A 19,753-nucleotide genomic window follows, 5' to 3' on the forward strand; every position below is an offset into this window, starting at 1 on the left:
ACTTGTGGCTATATGTCTCTCCCGACCCTTCTTGGTCGAGTTTTTGCTTGCTGAGAAGTTTCACGGCATCGGAGAGAGCTCCCAACTGTTGAGTCACAGTGATAAGTAGCTTCTGTTGTTCTGCTTGAATTTGTTGGGTATTGGCTTGAGTGATTTGCATCTCCTGCTGAGCTTTTTGATGCTCTTCTTGTCATTTTTTTTAGGGCAGCAATAGACTCCAACATCTGGTTCATGCGAGTTTCCTGTCCCATGGTGGTAGGAGCTTGGCTCTGATGCCAATTGTAATGAATCCACTAACAATGGTAATAAATGCTACAAGAATTGAAATGAACCCAATAAAAATGTGATGGGTACTTAGATGAATTAAGTGCAGAAGAATTGAATTACAGGGATGAATAGAGTTCAATGGTTGCAATTCATACAAAGAAATGGAAAAGAAAAGAGAAATTCAGGTTGGCTAGTTCAAGAGTGCCACTCTCTAAAGCAACAAACAGATTCCCAATTGTCTAACTACCCCCTTATTCTCGCTGGTCACCCCTTTAATACCCAACAACCCGTAGCCAAAAATAACAATGAAGGAAACAAACTGGTAACAAGACTCGAATGGGCTTTGGCCCAGTGCCCTGCCCCTTCCTCGTGGTTAAGTCCTGGCCCGCTTTGCTTTTGCCCAATCTCTCGCAACAAGGAGTTCTGGTCCCTAAGCTCCAGCCCATGTGCCTAGCCTGCAACGATCTCATCCTGCGAAGAGTTGTCCCGAACAAGCCCCACAAGCTACTCAGCAAATTATGTTCGACACTCAGCTTAGAGCCTTCTGTTTGAACTTCCCTATGACGAGTCGTCCCTTCTGAATCCCTCAAGCTGCTCAGCACCTTCTGTCTGACAATTAGCTCGAAACTTTATGTTCAAGCTCCCCCGCTACGCTCTGTCTTGTCCGAGCCCCTCGGTCTGCTCGGACTCCCCTCTGGTCATCCTCTTCGACCTTATTCATGGCAGTCTCGCAGATCTCAGAGGCGGTTGAACCGCGGAGGAGAGGATTTTGATTGACGAAGATTGCGGCGGAGATGAGGGCCATGGTGAAGTAAAGGATGTACACTGGGTTTGTATGTATATATCAAATGAACCGAATTCACTTAATTCATTTAATAAATAGGTTAAATTTGGATGGATCCGTTTATAAATGGATCAATTTGTCTTGAACCCAAATTTGTTTTAATTGGGTGACTCAATAACCCGTAAAATTTCGATCCGTATTGCCACAGGAGAAACCATAAGGAAAAAAAAGGTATAAAATATAGGTCTTCCAAGATCTGGCAAAATAGATAAAAATCTGTTAATTTGAACCATATTCATCATTTTTAACCGACTCATAATCATCCGTTTGTTAAATGAGTCAAATATGAGTTTTCATTTTCATATCCGCCCCCTTAGCTGGTCGGGTCGGGTCGGGTTTATCCGGCCGATATCCGCTAACTCGCTTACATTATTAAATATTAACCTATAAAAGCCCACTACCCCCTAAACCAGTCGGTCCAGCGGCTCTAGCCCACTGGGCACTGCCCAAAGTCCAAAGCACAAAGGCCCAACGCCCAAGTGTCCACCTGGCCCGCACGCGTGCCCCTCTCGAGTCTCGGGAGTTTTTTCCCGTTTTATTATGAAAGATAAATAAAATATTAAATAATACTCTTATTGGGAAAATATTTCCCAAAATGATGCTCACGTAATCTCACAGCTTGGTGCTGCGAGATTTAAAAACCCAACGAATAAGAAGCTGACGCGTGGCATGGTGGTAGAGCAAATCTCACAACACTAAGCTGCGAGATTTAAATGACCAGTGAGTGAAAAGCAGACATGTGGCAAATCTCGCAGCATGATACTGCGAGATTTAAGTGTCCTTATTTTCTTTCATTTTTCTTTTTCTCAAATAAAATCTTTCCAAAAAGGTAACATTAACATATTATATATATATATATATATATATATATATAAAGAAGAAAAAAAATGTCAAAAAATTATGAAACACTAAAACTAGATTCAAAAATGAAAATAAAAATAAAAAAATAAAATTAGTACTTTAAATAATATTTATAAAATTAATACAAGTTAAAATTTTAATTGAATAAATGCTCATTTTTATCCTTGAATAAAAAAATAATCCTTAATATAACCCAAAAGATAAAAAATAAAATTTTTAATAGAATTTAAATTATTTAATTTCAAAACTTGCTTTTTAATTAGTGACATAGGAGCAATCTAATTGTACATGCATATTGACAAATAGAAAATATAATTTTTGAATGACTTTTTTTTTAAAATAATACATATATAGATAATCATATTGTATTAAATTTAATTCCAACTTAATTAATAAAAAGATTTATTGATAAAAGAGATATTTTTAAGATTAAATATTTAAAATTTAACATATATCATATATTAAAATTACTAATTTATATTTAATTATTAATTAATTAGTAATTCGGGTAATTCAATTAACCAAATTAAAGACTCCTCATACTTGAACCGAAAATCGAATACCCAAAATTATCTAAATCTAGAACCGAACCAAACAAATCGAACTCGATCGGTTAATTCAGTTAAACCTGAATTATGCTCACCCCTAACCATGATACAATTTTACAATAAATAAATAAATAAATCCCCATTTTATCATCACTTATTATTATTATTATATATTATTTGAAAAAAAAAGTCATTTAAAAATTATATTTTCTATTTTTCAATGTGCATGTACAATAAGATTGTTCATATATCACTAATTAAAAAGCAAGTTTTGAAATTAAATAATTTATATTCTATTAAAAATTTTATTTTTTATCTTTTGGGTTATATTAAGGATTATTTTTTTATTCAAGGATAAAAATGAGCATTTATTTGATTAAAATTTTAACTTGTCTTAATTTTAAAAATATTATTTAAAATATTGATTTTTTTATTTGTTTTAATTTTTGAATCTAGTTTTAGTGTTTCATAATTTTTTGACATTTTTTTTCTTCTTTATATATATATATATATATATATATATATATATAAATATATAATATGTTAATGTTACATTTTTAAAATGATTTTATTGAAAAAAAAGAAAAGAAAATAAGGACACTTAAATCTCGCAGCATGATGCTGCGAGATTTGCTACGTGTCTGCTTTTCACTCGCTAAACATTTAAATCTCACAATTTGGTGCTGCGAGATTTGCTCTGCCACCGTGCCACATGTCAGCTTTTTGTTCGTCGGATTTTTAAATCTTGCAGCACCAAACTGCGAGATTACGTGAGCATCATTTTGAAAAATATTTTCCCATATTATTTAATATTTTATTTAATTTTCATAATAAAACGGGAAAAAACTCCGAGTCTCGGCCCCTCTGCCCTCCCACTCCTAGAGTCCAGGTTCCCAGCCCCCAGGTGAGCCCCATTCGGCCATTCGAGCCCTAGCCACCGAGACTCAGTGAAGAAGAAGTGGGGAACTGGGAACCAGTCGGCGGCCGCACGAGAGACAAGAGAGTGAGTTGGAAGGAGTTCTTCCTCAGTTCGTTCTGGGCTTCGGGATCTTCCCTCTCTTCCAGCTCAGGCTGTCTGCGATTTGACGATTAGCTGGTTAGCTTCTTTCATTTTATTTTTTAATCCTTGCCTTTCTTCGTTCTTTAGTCATAGGGAGATTGAGACTTCCGATTCCGGGGTTCTGTGGTGGTCTAGGTTTGGGAGGTTCCATTTTGAAGGTTCGTCCCGCCGTTGGCTTCCTTCTATGCTCCTGGTTCTTGAATTGTGTTTGGGCGGGCTGAAGTGCGTTTCTTTTGTTTGTTATTTAGGTTATCGTTGTTATCTGTTGGTGATTTTTGCAGTGTGGTTTCATCTTTTTTGTATTTGTGGTTTGTACTGGTGGTGATTTTTTCCCCTCTTGGGATGCTGTTATAAATTTCGTGATGTTTTTCTTGTTATTTTTTTGTGTGCGATCTGATCTGCCTGTGGACGGCTCTGCTACTTAGGTTGAGCTTGGCCAAAGCAGTAGGTCTATTCTGTTGGATGCAACTGTGATAAGAAAGGGGGTTCTTGTTTGCTTGGAACTTTTGGATTTGGATTGTTTGCATTTGCTTTTCTAAATTTAATTGAAATAGAGCATGGATGGAAAGAACCCAAATAAATTCTCAAAATCCTGAGAGTTATATCATAATTAGAGAAAAATGTACAATTTCTATAATTCCTGAGAAAAATGTAAATTTAAATAAAGGATAAACATAATGACTAAAGTTCAATATATGGAGTTGAAAAGTCATAGATTATGAATCATATGAAATAAGAGAAAGTGCACTGTAAAAAGACTCTTAGATTATGTCAAATTGATTTAGAGAAAGTACAATGTCAAAAACATCCCCCGGGAAGAGGTGGTGGTGGTGGTGGTTGCATTTAAAGGGAATAGCATAGGTAGGATGGAATTTTGGCAATGTGATAACACCATATTTGTGTCATGATTTATTGATGATATTGATTGCCATCTTTTGGGTTTGTGCTTAGATTGTTTTATGTGGTGGTATTTTTTTTTTTTGATTTCGTGTGTTAAATTTTTAATCATTTCTATAATGCATGAAAATTTTTTTAGGAGGTACAGACTGGTTTGCTTTAAAAAAAATAAAAGAGAAAAAAAGGGGGTTAGAATTCTTCTGGTTGTGATATATATCTATACTATCTATAAAAAAGACAACCAAAAGATATGTGTTTTCACATTAGGGTGGTTCCTTGTTTATTTGAGTGCAGTTCTTTGATAATGAAGTCCTTAGTAAAAGCATTAATTCCTCCTTTATAGCCTTAGTACCGAAGAAATTTAATTCTATTAAAGTGGGAGATTTTAGACCTATTGGTTCTATTAGTCTTGTCTCTAGTGTGTATAAGATTATTACTAAAGTCTTAGCTAATAGGTTGAGCGTAGTGCTTGATGATACTAAAGTCCTTTGTTCGAAATCTTTTTTCAAACAATTAACAAAGCAGTAAATATTTGAAATTTGGCAAAACAAACTAATGTTCAAGTTGGTGGAGGCTAGTGAAAATATGAATTTTTAGCTCTAAGCCAATACTTCTAGCAACTACATTATTTGTTATGTTAAATACTTTGACATTTCTGCATTGCTATTGTTGTAGGCCTTTGTCATTTTAAATACTTTGACTCACACGAGTCACACGGTTTGAGTTTCTATTTTGAGTTGGATTGGGATTAATTTATTATGTTTTATTGTACAGTTTTACTTGCATGAATCAAGAGTTGTTAATTAATATAAATGATTGAATGATTGATATAGTTACTAAAAAAGTTAATACACAAACTAATCGCAAGTTATCGTATACAATTTAAATTATTATGATAAAAAATAAATTATTAATAAAATTATATTTGAGAATGGCGGATTATCCGCCCATCCGCTATGAATTATTCGACCCGAAACCGCCTAATCCGCCACTTAAACGAGTCAAATATGGATTATGATTTTTTCACCCGATAATCCGCCTTATCCGTCATAGATAAACCGACCCGATCTGCTTTGCAAGGTCCGTCTTCGATAAATAAAAAAAAGTACTTTTAAGGGAGCAAGCACGGAGCTGGTACGGGTACATCTGCGCGCTGTTGCCTCCGTCATCGCCGCCAGTGCCGCCGGAGGTTAATTTCCGGCAGTCATCTGCGAGTCTTCTTCTTCTTCATTTTTTTTTTCTCTCCGTGAAATCTCAAGCATTGTTTGTATGCATGTGGTAAATCTTGTATAGAAATTTAGGCTTTGCAACCACACAGATCTATCTTTTTTTTTTTGATTCCCTAATTAGCATGTAGATATTACGCTCTTCTGCTGTTGGCTTTGGGGAGAAACCCTTTGAAATAGCTGTAATTCAACCCAGAATCTTCTAAGTCAGATTTCGACTTCAGTGCCCAACTGCCACTCCTTTTCCTTCTTCAAATTTTCATGAAGCTAGTGCTCCTGAATTGCCTGTGCAACAGCTATAGCTAGAGATGGATAGTCGCGGATCCAAGATTTTGTGAGGAGAGGCGAGACTAGACTTCCCTTCTTGGTTGGTGCATGGATTTCGTAGCTTAGATTGGATTTGTGTGAATTTACATAAAATACAGTACAAAATTTGCGTTTGGTGTAAATAACACAATTCCAAAGCTAAGGCCCAAAATCCATGCTCTCAAATGCAATCTTACTAAAAAATTTACATCCTATCTTCTACACTTTCTTTTCACATTTCATTTGCAAATTGATGATTTAATTAAAAAAATAATTTATAACATTAATTTTTATATCATGTGTACTCCAAATTTTTTGGTACTCTCTATCATTGTGAAATTGTTGATTAAGCACCTTAAATTATTTAAATTAATAAAATTTATAATATCCCAAAATGAGATGAATGAATGTAATTTAATATATACACAAATATGTTCATATAGAGCAAATGTATTATCAAAATATAGCTTATCAATGTTAGAACCATTTCTAAAACTCAATATTTGTGGAGAAAAAAGAAAGGTAGATAATTAATTAGAAATTATTTTATTTACTGTTGAATTTTCATGTGCCTTATTCTAGTTTATTGCGACATCATTATAGTGCTCCTTAGAAAGAATTGACAGGATTAATGATTCAGTAAAAAAGAAATTAAAGAGAATCGAATTTTTGAGGTTTGGGAAAAAAGTTGGGTTTTAGGATTTAACATGAGAGAAAAGAGTAAGAGAATATTTTAAACATTTTATGTAAGATACTTCAGTAATATTCTTTACTTAGAAAATTATTTTGAACACAACACAAATTGATCATGAGAGGGCTGAAGTTCAAAATTTAGAAAGGATATGGAGGGATTTTGGAAAGATGATATACTCCCCTCCATTCCCACCCATACACACGTACAAAAGAGAGCAATAATGTAATATTATTGAAAAATCTTGAATACTACAATAACACTGAACAATTTTTTGGTTGTTAGCCCACCCATGTCAGCCCCCTCTGTATGGGGTATCGATGAAAACACTTATTTTCCAAAGCTAAGCTACAGGGGTAAACTAGAGTTTGGTGGTCAAATTCATAAGAAACATATGAAATAGGAGCTGCTGTACTTTGTTGCATTGTACCACCTAATTACATGCTGTAATTAGACAGTTGAACCTCTAAAATTAGATAATGAACTTTCTCTGGAGCGGGTTAGAAACTGTTTGGGCAGTTTATGCTCTGCTCATAGGTTCATTTCACTAATACCATTGTTCAGTATCTATATTTTCACTGTTCTTTTTTCTCCTATATATATTTCTAACTATATTTAAGTTTGCACCAAAGTCTGTCCTTTCATGACACTGGGTACACAGTTACCCAGTTCACTCCAAAGTTTCAACTAGTTTGGGTTTGGAAGCACTTGTAATTTGTCCATGTGTTCTCTCTAGATTTGTTTGATTTGTATCATAATATTTTATGGTTTTCAGACTGCTGTAGTTAGATTTGCAGATCACTGACAACAAAAGTTGAAGTGGAAATTTATTTTAATACATGGAAATAAGGATGGCAGTTGCTTATATAATTTTGGCATAGTTGAGATCAATTTTGGGGTGGATTTTGTGTATTGATCTAGATTCTGTCCAAATAAATTGTTCATTATTTGCTTGATTTTTTGAATTTGAAATTAAGAATATTCCATAAATTTTCCTTTCAAACATGGATCTAGTATATAAGAATACACAATAAGATTTGACATTGGATATTGCTAAATCTGTTATTGCTTTGAGCCAGTCATATCTTAGTTTTTCTTAGTTTTTTCTTCTTTGAAAAACAAGGAAGAAATTTTGAGCCACTGCATTTTGGTGTTTTGGGGTGATTATGAAATCAATGCTTTTTAAAAAAAATATATATCTGCAGCAGAAAGGGTTTTTCTTTCCTCTCCTTTCCTTTTTTGTTTTTTTAAAAATTTTTGTCCCCCGGGGGGGGGGGGTAGAGAGGGATTTCCATGTGAATTATTTTGAAAATTGTTTTTCATACATGTAGAATGTTTTTGGTTACTGCTATTTTCTTAAATGATAAATAATACTTTGTAGTGTGCTCCATGAAATGGCAAATTCCATGACTCATAAAATTTTGAAACTCAATTTCATTGAGTTGGTAATAATCTTGCTATTGACTTTGGTTGATTCTCTCTGGATAAATTGTATGCCATTGGAATAATAGGTGGCAAATTTCTGGACACATCCAATTTGGATCTCAATTTCATCAAATAGGACTCGCCAATGTACATGGAATGCTGCCACCACTTGAATCTTAGCTCATCATTTGGAGTCGTATATTCTTGATTTCATATACTCCTTAAGAAGAGGCACCATTTAGTGATAAAAAAGAGATTCCGATTATATCAATGGCAGCTTCTGCAAAAACTCTTACGCTTGAAAATACTAAGCTCACTGGAGAATGGACAGTTGTTTTACCTCGTCGTGGCAAACATAGAAAGGCTATTCCCAAATTAAAAATGCCAGAACAACCAGAAGCATGGGCTCCTAGTGATCTTGAAAGTGATCACCGCAGAGAATCAAAATTGATGCAGAAGATGCTGATCTGTTTGAAGAAACTTGAGAGCTCACAGTTCTATCAAAGTTTCTTGGATCAAATCCAGACACCTAACATCCTAGACTCCTTACTAAGAATTTTGGGATCTGAATTGAAGATGCAGATGGTGATATATGGTATTGGAAGCATTGAATCATATGAATCTCCTCGATTGCAACTTAGCCTGGCAATCTTGATGAAAAGAAAGTTCAGTTGGATAGGAGACGTAGAGGTATTTGACCCCATTGTTTCTGCGACAGAATCTAGGATTTTGCAGTCTCTTGGCTGCTCTGTTCTCTCAGTAAATGAGCAAGGTCGGCGACAGGCTTTAAAGCCGACAATGTTTTTCATGCCACACTGTGAAGCAAAATTATACGACAACCTTTTGCAGGCAAACTGGAAGGTAGATCTCCTGAAAAACATCGCTTTGTTTGGGAACAGCTTCATGGCGTATGAGAAGTTCGTTTCGGACTTCAAGAACTCGCGTGTGGTGGATTCAGCAACGCATATCTTGGCTATTCAAAGGTTCACAGATGAAATTAAGATCAATACTGTTTCAGATGACTATTTTGGAGCCTTTAATGATTCAAGTTGGCATTTTTTTATCCCAGAATCTGAGAGGCAGCTGCAGTTAGGTAATTTATAACAGAGATTGTCAAGCAGGATTCAGAAACTGCTAGATGATTGAAATCATCCATATTGTTTCTCCATATTTAACTTGGAGAGATTTTGCTTTACTTATAATTGCATGCAAAGTGAATTATGTTGAGAAATGATCTCATTTCAAAACTTATGAACGGATTGGTATCATTGTCAAAGATTATGAAAACAAAAGCTAGAAATGAAAACTGAAAAATAGAATAGCAAGTTAATATTTATAAAATTAAAATAAATTAAAATTTTGATTAAAAAAATGCTCATTTTTTTGGTTGTATAATTTAGAACTTAAAAAATATAATTAAAATAATAAAATACTAAATAATACAAATTGAAAATGATATAATAAAAATAAAAATTATTATAATAATTTGTCTTAATTATTATATTTCAAGGTTTCCTAGTAAAAATATTTGTTAAATGGTCTTTATTATTTATGGATAATTTGTTTTAGTTATACCTTCAGCTCATGCATCATTTTATTTTAATTTTAATTTTAAATTATGTATAAAAATGAATTATTCAATTTAAAAGGTTAATTTTGGATACTAAGGGTCCTTTAATTTTGAAAAACATTTCTTATTTTTAACTTGTAGTTTGCAAAGAATTATTAAAATTTTAACTTATTTTTAGATTTTTTGAGATTCATAAAATAATTAAAAAAATAAAGAGTTTGCTTAAATTTTCAAAATATTTTTTCACTTTTTATTTTTAGATTTAAAAATAATTACGAAAAATTTTATTTATTTTTTAAAAATTTTGTATATGAGGTACTCTTTAGAATTCAGATTTTAGGGCTTAAAAATGAATTTATGTGGATTTAGTAGAAACTCTATATATAATTAACACAAATTAAAATTTAAGATTCAAGTTATGTGTTCAATAATGCAAAGTAAGACTTAGAAATTTTTTAAAAAATAATTAAAAGATCTTTTCTAACTTGTATATAAATTTTAAAAATTGAAAAATATGGTGTTATTTTTTGTAATTATTTGAAAAGTTAAAAATAAAAGATAAAATTATTTCCACAAGTAAATAATATCAAAATTATTTATTGATATTCATTTATTTCATACAAATGTTGTAAAATTGAAAAATTACTTAATTTTTTTTTATATTTTTTTAAAAACTAAAATTAAAAACTACTTTTCACAACAAAACATATCCTAAAATATTATGAAAATAAGTTGATAAAACAATTAAAAATCATAAAATTTAGTTTTTAATTTTAATTTGTAAATAGCTGAAAATCGATAATATAAACAAAAAATTAACAACAAAAATACAAACATTTAAATAAAAACAGAAATAGAAATGATATAAAAGATATCCTTAGATTTCTTCTTCTTGTTGATGATGCTTTTCTTATTTTTCATTAAGAAACTTCTTTGATGATTCCATTCTTTTTTTTTTTTTTTTTTGAATCATCGTGAGAACTTCGGCCATCAACGAACCACTCTTAATAGGACTTTGTCTATGCGTTTTTTTCCTTAATCTCATTTTATGTTTTATTAATTTGAAACTGGAAGGTTCAATTTGAATCAACCATTTTGTGAAAGGAATGAATAGTAAAATTAGGAAATTAATTTTTTTATATTATATTTTTTGTCTATATCTCAAATACTAATAAGAATGAAATTTTATTGAAATATGATTGAAAATTAAGTAAAAAAACCAAACATCAATAACATGTAAATTGGAAAAATTATTGGTTAAAAAAACCAAATAAGGAAATCAATTTTATTTTAAATGCTTTTTCAGGTAATTAATCAAATATGATTAAAAATTAAGAAAAATCAAATGTTGTAAAATAAAACTTTTGTCAATTAATTACTAGTTTATTTTCTTTTTCATTTTCCTTGACATTAAATATTGAAATAATTTTTTTATATAATTTTATTTTATCTTTTTCACTTTTTTCAAGCATTGGAATGAATTTGGAAAATATAAAGGAGAAAAAAAAAAAGATGAAGGAACCCATATATTTTTATGTGTTTAAGAAAGACGAAAAATCAATAAATGAAGTTTTTTTTTTTTCATATTCAATTATATTGTAATAAATTTCATTTTTCTCGCAGCTTTTTAGTAGAGAAGAAATGTAAAAAATATATGTATTTATTTATTTTTTCTCTCTCTAAAATTTTAACTCGAACCAAGCCTAAATTTATGCCGTCAAGGATCGACAATTGTTTTGAATGTATGTGAAGGTTTAAGAAACATTTGAGTGGAATATGCTTATAAGCTTCTCATTGTTTAAAATTTTAGAACTCCATTTAATAAAAAAAATAGTAACAAATTATTCAAAATTTTTAAAAAATTATTAATGCTATGTTTGGGAGCACGGACTTTGAATCTTGAATTTTGATTTGGGTGGATTTAAGTAAATTTTAATACAATTTTATTATATATTTTATCTAATTTTAATACGAATCCAAATATAAGCTCTCTCGAACATAGTGATAAAGTAGAATAAGCTAATATTTAGATTTATATAAAATTGAACAAATTCACTACACTTATGAATTGTCATTTCATTCAAATATGTAAAAATTTAAATAAAAAAAATTAAATTACAAGATTCTAAATATAGGGGTGAGCATAATTCGGGGAAACCCGAATTAACCGACCAATTTCGGTCGGTTCGGTTCGATTACGATTTTACCAATTTTCGGTTAATCGGTTATCGGTTCGGTTAATATGAATTAACAATTCGGTTAACCGAATTAACCGAATTGATAATTAATGATTCTAGTGATTCTACTCTTATAGTTTAATACCAAAATATCTTTTTTATTAATAAAATTAATAGATGAGATGCTTAATTAAGCTTGAATTAGTAAAAAAGTTATAATTATATTATGTTTTTAATAATTAATTTCAAATTATTTCGGTTAAATTCGGTTAATCGAATTACCCGAAAAGGTAATTCGGTCGGGTTCGGTTCGGTGAGCTTCCTTTGTTCGGTCGGTTCGGTTATCAGAAATCATTAACCGAAAATTTCGGTTAATTCAGTTAATTAACCGAATTTGGCCGAACCAACCGTTTGCTCACCTTTATCTAAATAAAGACTAGAATTACATTCTTAGACAAACACTGTTGTTTGAGATGTGACTCATATTTGAATGGAACACATGCACCGGAAAAGTATAGTGATGCAAAGAATAAGGAAGGAGAGTGTAAAAGGGAAACTATTGACAATTAGTCGATGGTTTGTTCTTAGTATCACCATCGATGGTTAGTTGATGGTTTGCTCTCAGTATCAACGTCGACGATTTTAGTCTAATGCAGGATTCAACTCTTAGTATCTTTTCGTCGACGATTTGCCTAAAACTATGGACGATTTTGTTTGGTGCAAGTTACGGATTTTGAATCAGGGGATCAATTGATTGAGAGATTTCGGAGGATTTTTCTCTAAAAATTGTTACAAGAATATTTTAGATGTAGTTTAAGTATTATGTATGCATAGGGTTAGTATGTAAACTATATTTGTAACTCTTGTTTGATGAGAAAGTGAAAATCAACTGCTTGCTCCCGTGAACGCACGTAAATTTCTTATGTCTTTGATTTTATTTGTTTTCCATTATTTTCATTGTGGTTAATTGTTAATTTTCGTATGTTTTTTATTGAGCACTTGCATTACTCGTTCTGGATTGTTTCGAGGTGCGAGGTTTCTACTACGCATCAACAATTATAATTCTTTATTTTGAAATATTCCATGATAATAAGAGGCAAAAGTTCGGTGGCAAATCACTCTTGACAATTGGACGAGTAAAAATAGGATCTTGAGTTCGTGAGTTCGTATCACCATTATAATACCGTAATGAAAAATAACATTCTTGTTAAAGTAGTCAAATTTCTCTTCACAAGTTACTTAAAAAATGCCTAGTCATTAGTATAGGATTTAAGGATTAAATACTATTAAAAATAGGGTTATAGTACGATCCGTCTTACAATTGCTTAAGAGCCAAATCATAAATTTAAGAGAAAATATGGCATTAATAATAAATCTAACTTTGTTGTTCGGTTCAAAGTAATTGTAATAATAATCATATTTATACTTCTTATTTTAATAATTTTTCATCCTTAAATTGACGCCCTTATTATTACAAACAATTAATCTCAAATCTTTAAAAATCAAGTTGCAATTAGCCAAATTTCATTTTAACAAATTCCACCCTATTTTACCACAAAAGGCAAAGCCATTTTAGCACAATTTTTTTTTCATTAAAAAATAAAATATGACTAAATTAAAATAAACATTTGAAGTTCGGGTTAAGTTTGTGGGAATTTGAATAGAATTTTAAATAATTTTAAATATACTCCATGTATATATATATATTTAAAAATACCTCATTAAAAATTAACACGAAATATATTAAGGAATGATAATCATACAAATAGCATCTAAGCCAAATCGCTAGAAGGAACACAATATTTTAACTTGAAATTATTAAACACGAAGCCCATAGCAATAATAGCACAATTAATAGACATTGTCGTGAAAAAAATTATTTTCTTCGCAAAGGAAAGCATGCATTTTGATAGTAAAAAAATTATATAATTTATGATGAAATAAATTATTTTTTCATGATAATTTGTCTTAAAAGGACATCCCAACTTGTAGATTGCTCGTAAATCTAATCAAAATTATCAAATGCAGTCAATTACGACCTCGGCAATTTTTTTAAAAAATAAAAATAAAAATAAAAATAAAAACAAAACAAAAAGGTTAATGGTAGGTTTTGTGGTTACAATTAGGGTCTCTTTACAGCGAAGTCACCACTACTTGGAACCCTAATTTGACATCTTGCCGCAATTCACTGAACTGAAATTATTAGTTGAAGCCACTTTTCATGGGTTGGGACAGTACTGATGAGATTCCATGTCTCTTGGGTTTGGTAACATGTACTTTCAGTAATGGGCCCAGAGGGCCCATCCTTGGAGCCCATGGCCCATCAGTGTGCTGCGTTCATGGAATCATGGCTCCCTGCAAGGGCCCATTTTCCCACTTTGTCCCAATCAGCTCCAAATTATTATTTAAAAATTATAATTTTGAAAAAATTATAATGCAAATCAAGTTTGAAGAAAAGTTGGGAGGAAAATTGAAAATGAGTTGGACAATTTTTTTTGAATGTATTAATTACACTAATTATAATTAATCAATCTTTCTTTCTATTAACATGTGATACGATTAATTATAAATCTTTCTTTCTATTAACATGTGATACGATTCAATTTTTTTTATTTTTTTATTTATGAGCCATTCGTATAAATATTGTTCCAAATTACATATTCCTACATAAAATTGCGACTAAAAGAAAATATACATGATGTTTAATTCAAAGAATATCTACTAGACAGTATTAATTTAGGGTTTAAAATTTAGGAACGTCTTTCCTACATCATTGTACACAACAATCCTTTAAGTTTTGTTTGGAACTCAGAAAGTATTAGAGAAAGGAAAAGAAAATATCAAGAAGTTCACATTTTCACGTTTGGTTGTCCAGAAAAATGAAAAAAAAAAATATCAAATCATTTTGTAAGAAGAAAAGAATAATTCTCCTTCTAGAATTATACTTTTCCTAGTAATGAAGGAAAATTAAAATTGCTTGGATTTTATTCCTTTTTCTTGTTTCTCCTCTATCAACAATTCATCTCATTGCAAGGAAAGCAGATCCTTGCTTTTTAATATGCATTTTTGAGTGTTTGAAATTTTAAGTAGGTCTTGACATGCACTTAAAGTAATTAGAGAAAAAAAAATTAAAACTATCAAATTGTTTTCATATGCAGTCGTGACAAAAATAGCATTATATGTAATTTTTTTTTATCATTGCACCACTGTGGCTTACTGACATCATGATTTTCTTTAAAGATTTTTTTTTAAATGATCGAACTGTTTGCTCACAATATATATACACAAAAGGAAATAGAATTGCAAACCAGTTGTTAATGTTTGTGTCAATAAAAAAAATCAATTATTACTTTGATAAAATTATCATTAAAAATATGTTCGGTTGGTTTAAATTTTTAAATATTTTATAGGCATTTTAAATTTTTTTTGCATAGTTGGAAAAAAAAATCAAAGAAAATAAAACTTAGGTTCATACCTACCTAAATTATATATAAGGTCAATGACAAATGTCTAACCTAAAACCCAAAAAGAAACCCTAGTTACCAAGAGGTGTATAGCACAATTTCACCAAGGCATTGATGGTTGAGGGTGGCTTGGTAGGTGGTACCCTTCCCATTGACCTATTCCCTTTAACATATTCTAATCCCTAAAGGGAAAGAAAAGTCCATATGATACAGCGAAAATTCTACGTGAAATATATTGATTTTTGTAAAAACAAGTAATTTTTATGTATATATACTTTGTTATGTGTAGCTATGGTAAGTTCTACGAGTTCAAATTTAATTTTTTTTTTTTTAATAATTAGGAGTTATAGAAATTAAAATTTTAAAATATAAATTATTTAATTAAATTAATCATATATTCATGATTTAACTATTTTAATTAAAATTTTTTAAGAAATATGTAAAGATAAGGACATTATATGAGCAATGAAGAGGAAAAGTATGAATTGAAAACTACTTCTTTATTCTTAATTAATACTATTATAAACTATAGAGACACATCGCGATTCATGACCCACCAGATGTACCTATTTTGCAGTTTTTAATTTTTTGTCTTTTTGTAGTTATGAAGAGAAATGTGTACAAAAAATGAGATAAAAATATAGTTGGTATAGAGGTGTAATTATGCATAAATTTGTCAATTTAATAGTTTATCCTTTATTTAAAATTTTATAAAATTTATTTTAATTACAAATTTGTGAAGGGGAAGATTTTTTTTTTTTAATAATCCAAATTTGGGAGTCTCTCAAGTTGCAGATGACACTAAATTAAGGGAGGATGTAACAAGACTCACGACTACTTTATGATAATTAAGGATGACTTTCGTGGAAGAAATAATTATTTTTGAATAATTAGGGTTTGATCAAAAAAATTAGGGTTTGTTTGAAGGAAGGATTTTGGTCAGTAAATGAAAGCAAAGGAAAGGAAAATGAGAAGAAAACTTTTTTTCATTATATTTTTCTCTTTAGATCAAATGCTACTAATAATAAAAAAGTGTACTACTAGAATTAAAAATTAAGAAAAATTAAACATTAATGGTGTATAAAACCAAAATTTTGTCATTAATTTGATATATATTTTTTATTTTTGTTCACTTTCCTTGATAGTCAAACATGAGAAATTGAATTCATTTGTCTTTTTCTTTCATTTCTCTCACGTTTCCAAGTTCTAAATAGGGTCTTAATGAAACCTTATAAATATTATAAAAGAAAAATTATGAAGCTTTTAAAAAAAAAACCCAAAATTCTAACATGAACGAGTCTTTAAACTTCTCAAAACGACAATAAATTAAGATAGGACGTGATAAACTTTTTAGTTTTCCAATAATAAACTAAGGACTAGCTTTCACATAAGAAACAAATTATATAATAAACAAAATATCAATCTTTTCCAAACTTATATCTCGAGAGTTTTTTTGAATCCACGCTTGAACAACTGGGGCCAATTCTATGTGCACCTAAAAACAATTGTACCGCAAAATTGAATGCAATGATGAGAAGAGAAAAGAAACAAATCACTTTATTTGTCCATCACAAGACAATTAAACGTATCAAATTTTAACCATTAAAATGAAATAACACAAATTTTTTATAAGCATATCTTTAATAACATTAATAGCTGTAAAAATGTTATGCGTGCTTGGCATTCTTTTGTTTTAATAAATACCCTTCATCCCTTCAGGACAAAAATCCAAACCCAAAATTGACCAAAAACTAAAATAAAAAAAACAGTTTATACGCACATGCGGTAATTGTTTTTCCCAAGAAATATAAAAAACTAAAATCCAGTCCGAGGAAAAATATAAAACACAGAAACTAAACAAAAAAAAAAGCATCTTTCGATCAAAAAAAGTAACTAAAACGCTTTTTTAATTAATTGAAACCAAACAAAGCGCAAGACTAAGAGCGTCTCTGCAACGGTGGGCGGTGTAGGCTGACCTCAGTGTATATCCCAACAGTCCATTTTCAAAGCTTCAAAACCTCTTCCGCGCATTCATTCTCTCCCTCTCTCTCTCTCTCTCTCTCTCATGGATTGATTGCTTTATATCTACGCTTCCAAAACCAGAAGCTCCACGGTTCGCAATTTCTTGCAAAAGCAAACTACAAAAATCAATCTCAACGCAAAAGCAACAACGAAGAACACCCTCTCCTGCGCAGAAACTGAAGCGTCCGAATCAAACCCACCTCCCAAAGCCACCGCCTCCGCCTGAATTGTCATCATTTCCACCACCTACAACCCCAGATCATCCGGTTAGGATCGTCTTCTTCTTTTTCTTCCAGAACACCGCGTAAAAAGAAACTCAGGCTCACCTTTTCCCAGCCCTAATTTGTGACTAAGGATCATCCCATCTCTGGCAGAACTTTTAACCCAGATGGCAGAACACGAGAGTAGCTATGAAATTTCGAGCAAATTAAGTCGCTCTCTGACCGTTCACTCAACCCCCAACCTTGAATTTGATCCCCCGAAAAAGCCCTCCCTCGATCGATCCCAATCGATCAAGAAACTGAGGAGTTCATTTGAAACATTTATCCCCAACAGCAATTCAATCAAAGGAAAAGTCAAAAGACTCTGCAGTATTTTTGAATCCGCTAAGTCTCAGCCGCCGGCCGCCGATGAATCGCCCCCTCAGTCAACAGCCAGTAAATTGAACGGTTCTGATTCTAGGGTTTCTTCGTTATTAAGTAATTGGATAACATTGCCTGGTACCGAGGACCGAATTGTGCTTTACTTTACTAGTTTACGGGGAATTCGGAGGACCTATGCGGATTGCTATGCAGTTCGGACGATCTTTAGGGGATTTAGGTTGTGGGTGGATGAGCGCGACATATCAATGGACTCTGCCTACAGGACTGAGTTGCAGAATGTGCTGGGTGAGAAGAGAGTGAGTTTGCCCCAAGTGTTCATTAGGGGAAAGTATTTGGGAGGGGCTGAAGTTGTCAAGCAGCTTCATGAAGTGGGTGAGTTGGCCAAGCTTCTTGACGGGTTCCCAGTTCGCGAACCTGGGTCTGTGTGCGACAGCTGCGGAGATGCGAGGTTTCTGCCTTGCACAAATTGTAATGGGAGTAGGAAGGTTTATGAGGAAGATGAAGGAGTGTTAAAGAGATGTTTGGAATGCAATGAGAATGGATTGATTCGGTGCCCCGATTGTTGTTCTTAAATTCAGCCCAAAATCAATGAATTTGTGGGCTCATATTTAGTGCAATGGGAACGAATTGATTTGATGCTTTGATTGTTGGTCTTGAATTTGAATCAAAATCAAGGGTTTCGGTGCGTATGCTTTGCCGTTAACTTTGATAATGTAAAGAATATTGCTGCTTTTGGTTTGGCAATGTTTGTGGATTTGGATTCAATTCAAATCTCTCATTGGATTCATCATGTCCTGTGAAGTGTTTGTCACTGGGAGTGTGTTTTGTCTGTTTATTTAAACTGTATTATAAAATAAAGTATGTGTCAGTTTTATACTGAAGTGTTTTCCTTACTGTGGTTGTATGTCACATTTGGGATGGGAGATTGGTTTTTTCGTTTTCATGCATGTGTGATTGTAAATACTGATTTCAATATATTTTGTTCTTTTAGCCACCATTCTGCACCAATAATTGTGGATGAGCAATGGTTTCATTTTCATTGAAAATTTGAAATGTAAATACTCATTTCTCTCTCTCCTGTGCGCTTGGTAGTTGGTATGCGGAGACTAAGAATATGGTCTGTGCTGTGATTCCTCGGGTGATAGTTTTTTGATGATGACTGTTGTTATTATGGCAAACATTGTGACCCTGTTTTATCAATGAAATTATGATTGCATTGTTAACTTATGGAATTTTTTTCAGAAATGGTCTGGTTGTTGTTTGATTGAACCATTTCTTCAATCTTTCATTTGGATTAGATTCTGCTTCTAGTTATCAAATTAGAGGACTTGTGTGCAAATTTTAAGCAAATATGAAATTTCAACATTTCATCATATTATTATTTCAATTTTTGTTTTACTATTAGTTATGGGAAAGTTACTCGTATCATGTGGTAATGGAGGGAGGCTGTGCTTACATCAAGTATATAAATTTTGGTTCAATGAAACTAATATAATTTTCTGAATTTTTTTGGGGTTACCCAATTCTTCTATATATACTTGATAAGTTTCTCACTCCCTTTTCTTTTGGGCTGTCTTAATCTGAATGTTTGGGTTACTGAATGGCTTGCTGATCCACCCTTTTTAGTATTTGGTTTTGGGGCATATGTCTTGAATTTCATCTGAGTATTTTGGTTTCTTTTCAGTAACTTTTGGTCATGTCTGTCCAAAATATTAAGATGGTTTAATTTGTGTACTGTTTTTGCTTAAGCATATGAAAATAATGGGTCAAATTTGTAATCTTGATTGAATCGT

At 31.6% G+C, this 19,753-nt stretch overlaps 2 protein-coding genes across 3 annotated transcripts; both read left to right on the plus strand.

The window, feature by feature from the left end:
* The first annotated feature begins 3,357 nt into the window (after nucleotides 1-3,357).
* On the plus strand, nucleotides 3,358-9,356 carry LOC131163823 (protein SENSITIVITY TO RED LIGHT REDUCED 1). 2 transcript variants are annotated; one of them, XM_058120602.1, is made up of 2 exons: nucleotides 3,358-3,616; nucleotides 8,212-9,356. In XM_058120602.1, exon 2 carries the CDS (start codon nucleotides 8,396-8,398, stop codon nucleotides 9,227-9,229), a length of 834 nt encoding a protein of 277 aa, XP_057976585.1. In that variant the 5' UTR covers nucleotides 3,358-3,616; nucleotides 8,212-8,395; the 3' UTR covers nucleotides 9,230-9,356. The 2 variants fall into 2 exon arrangements, with proteins under 2 accessions (XP_057976585.1, XP_057976586.1); XM_058120603.1 differs by having other exon boundaries at nucleotides 3,374-3,616; nucleotides 8,262-9,356.
* A 7,908-nt stretch (nucleotides 9,357-17,264) lies between these two features.
* Nucleotides 17,265-18,954, plus strand: LOC131163824 (uncharacterized protein At5g39865). Its single transcript, XM_058120604.1, has one exon. The coding sequence runs from the start codon at nucleotides 17,747-17,749 to the stop codon at nucleotides 18,530-18,532; it is 786 nt and encodes a 261-aa protein (XP_057976587.1). The 5' UTR covers nucleotides 17,265-17,746; the 3' UTR covers nucleotides 18,533-18,954.
* The last annotated feature ends 799 nt before the right edge of the window (nucleotides 18,955-19,753 follow it).

The sequence above is a fragment of the Malania oleifera genome, chromosome 9 (genome assembly GCF_029873635.1).
Source record: "Malania oleifera isolate guangnan ecotype guangnan chromosome 9, ASM2987363v1, whole genome shotgun sequence".
NCBI lineage: Eukaryota > Viridiplantae > Streptophyta > Magnoliopsida > Santalales > Ximeniaceae > Malania > Malania oleifera.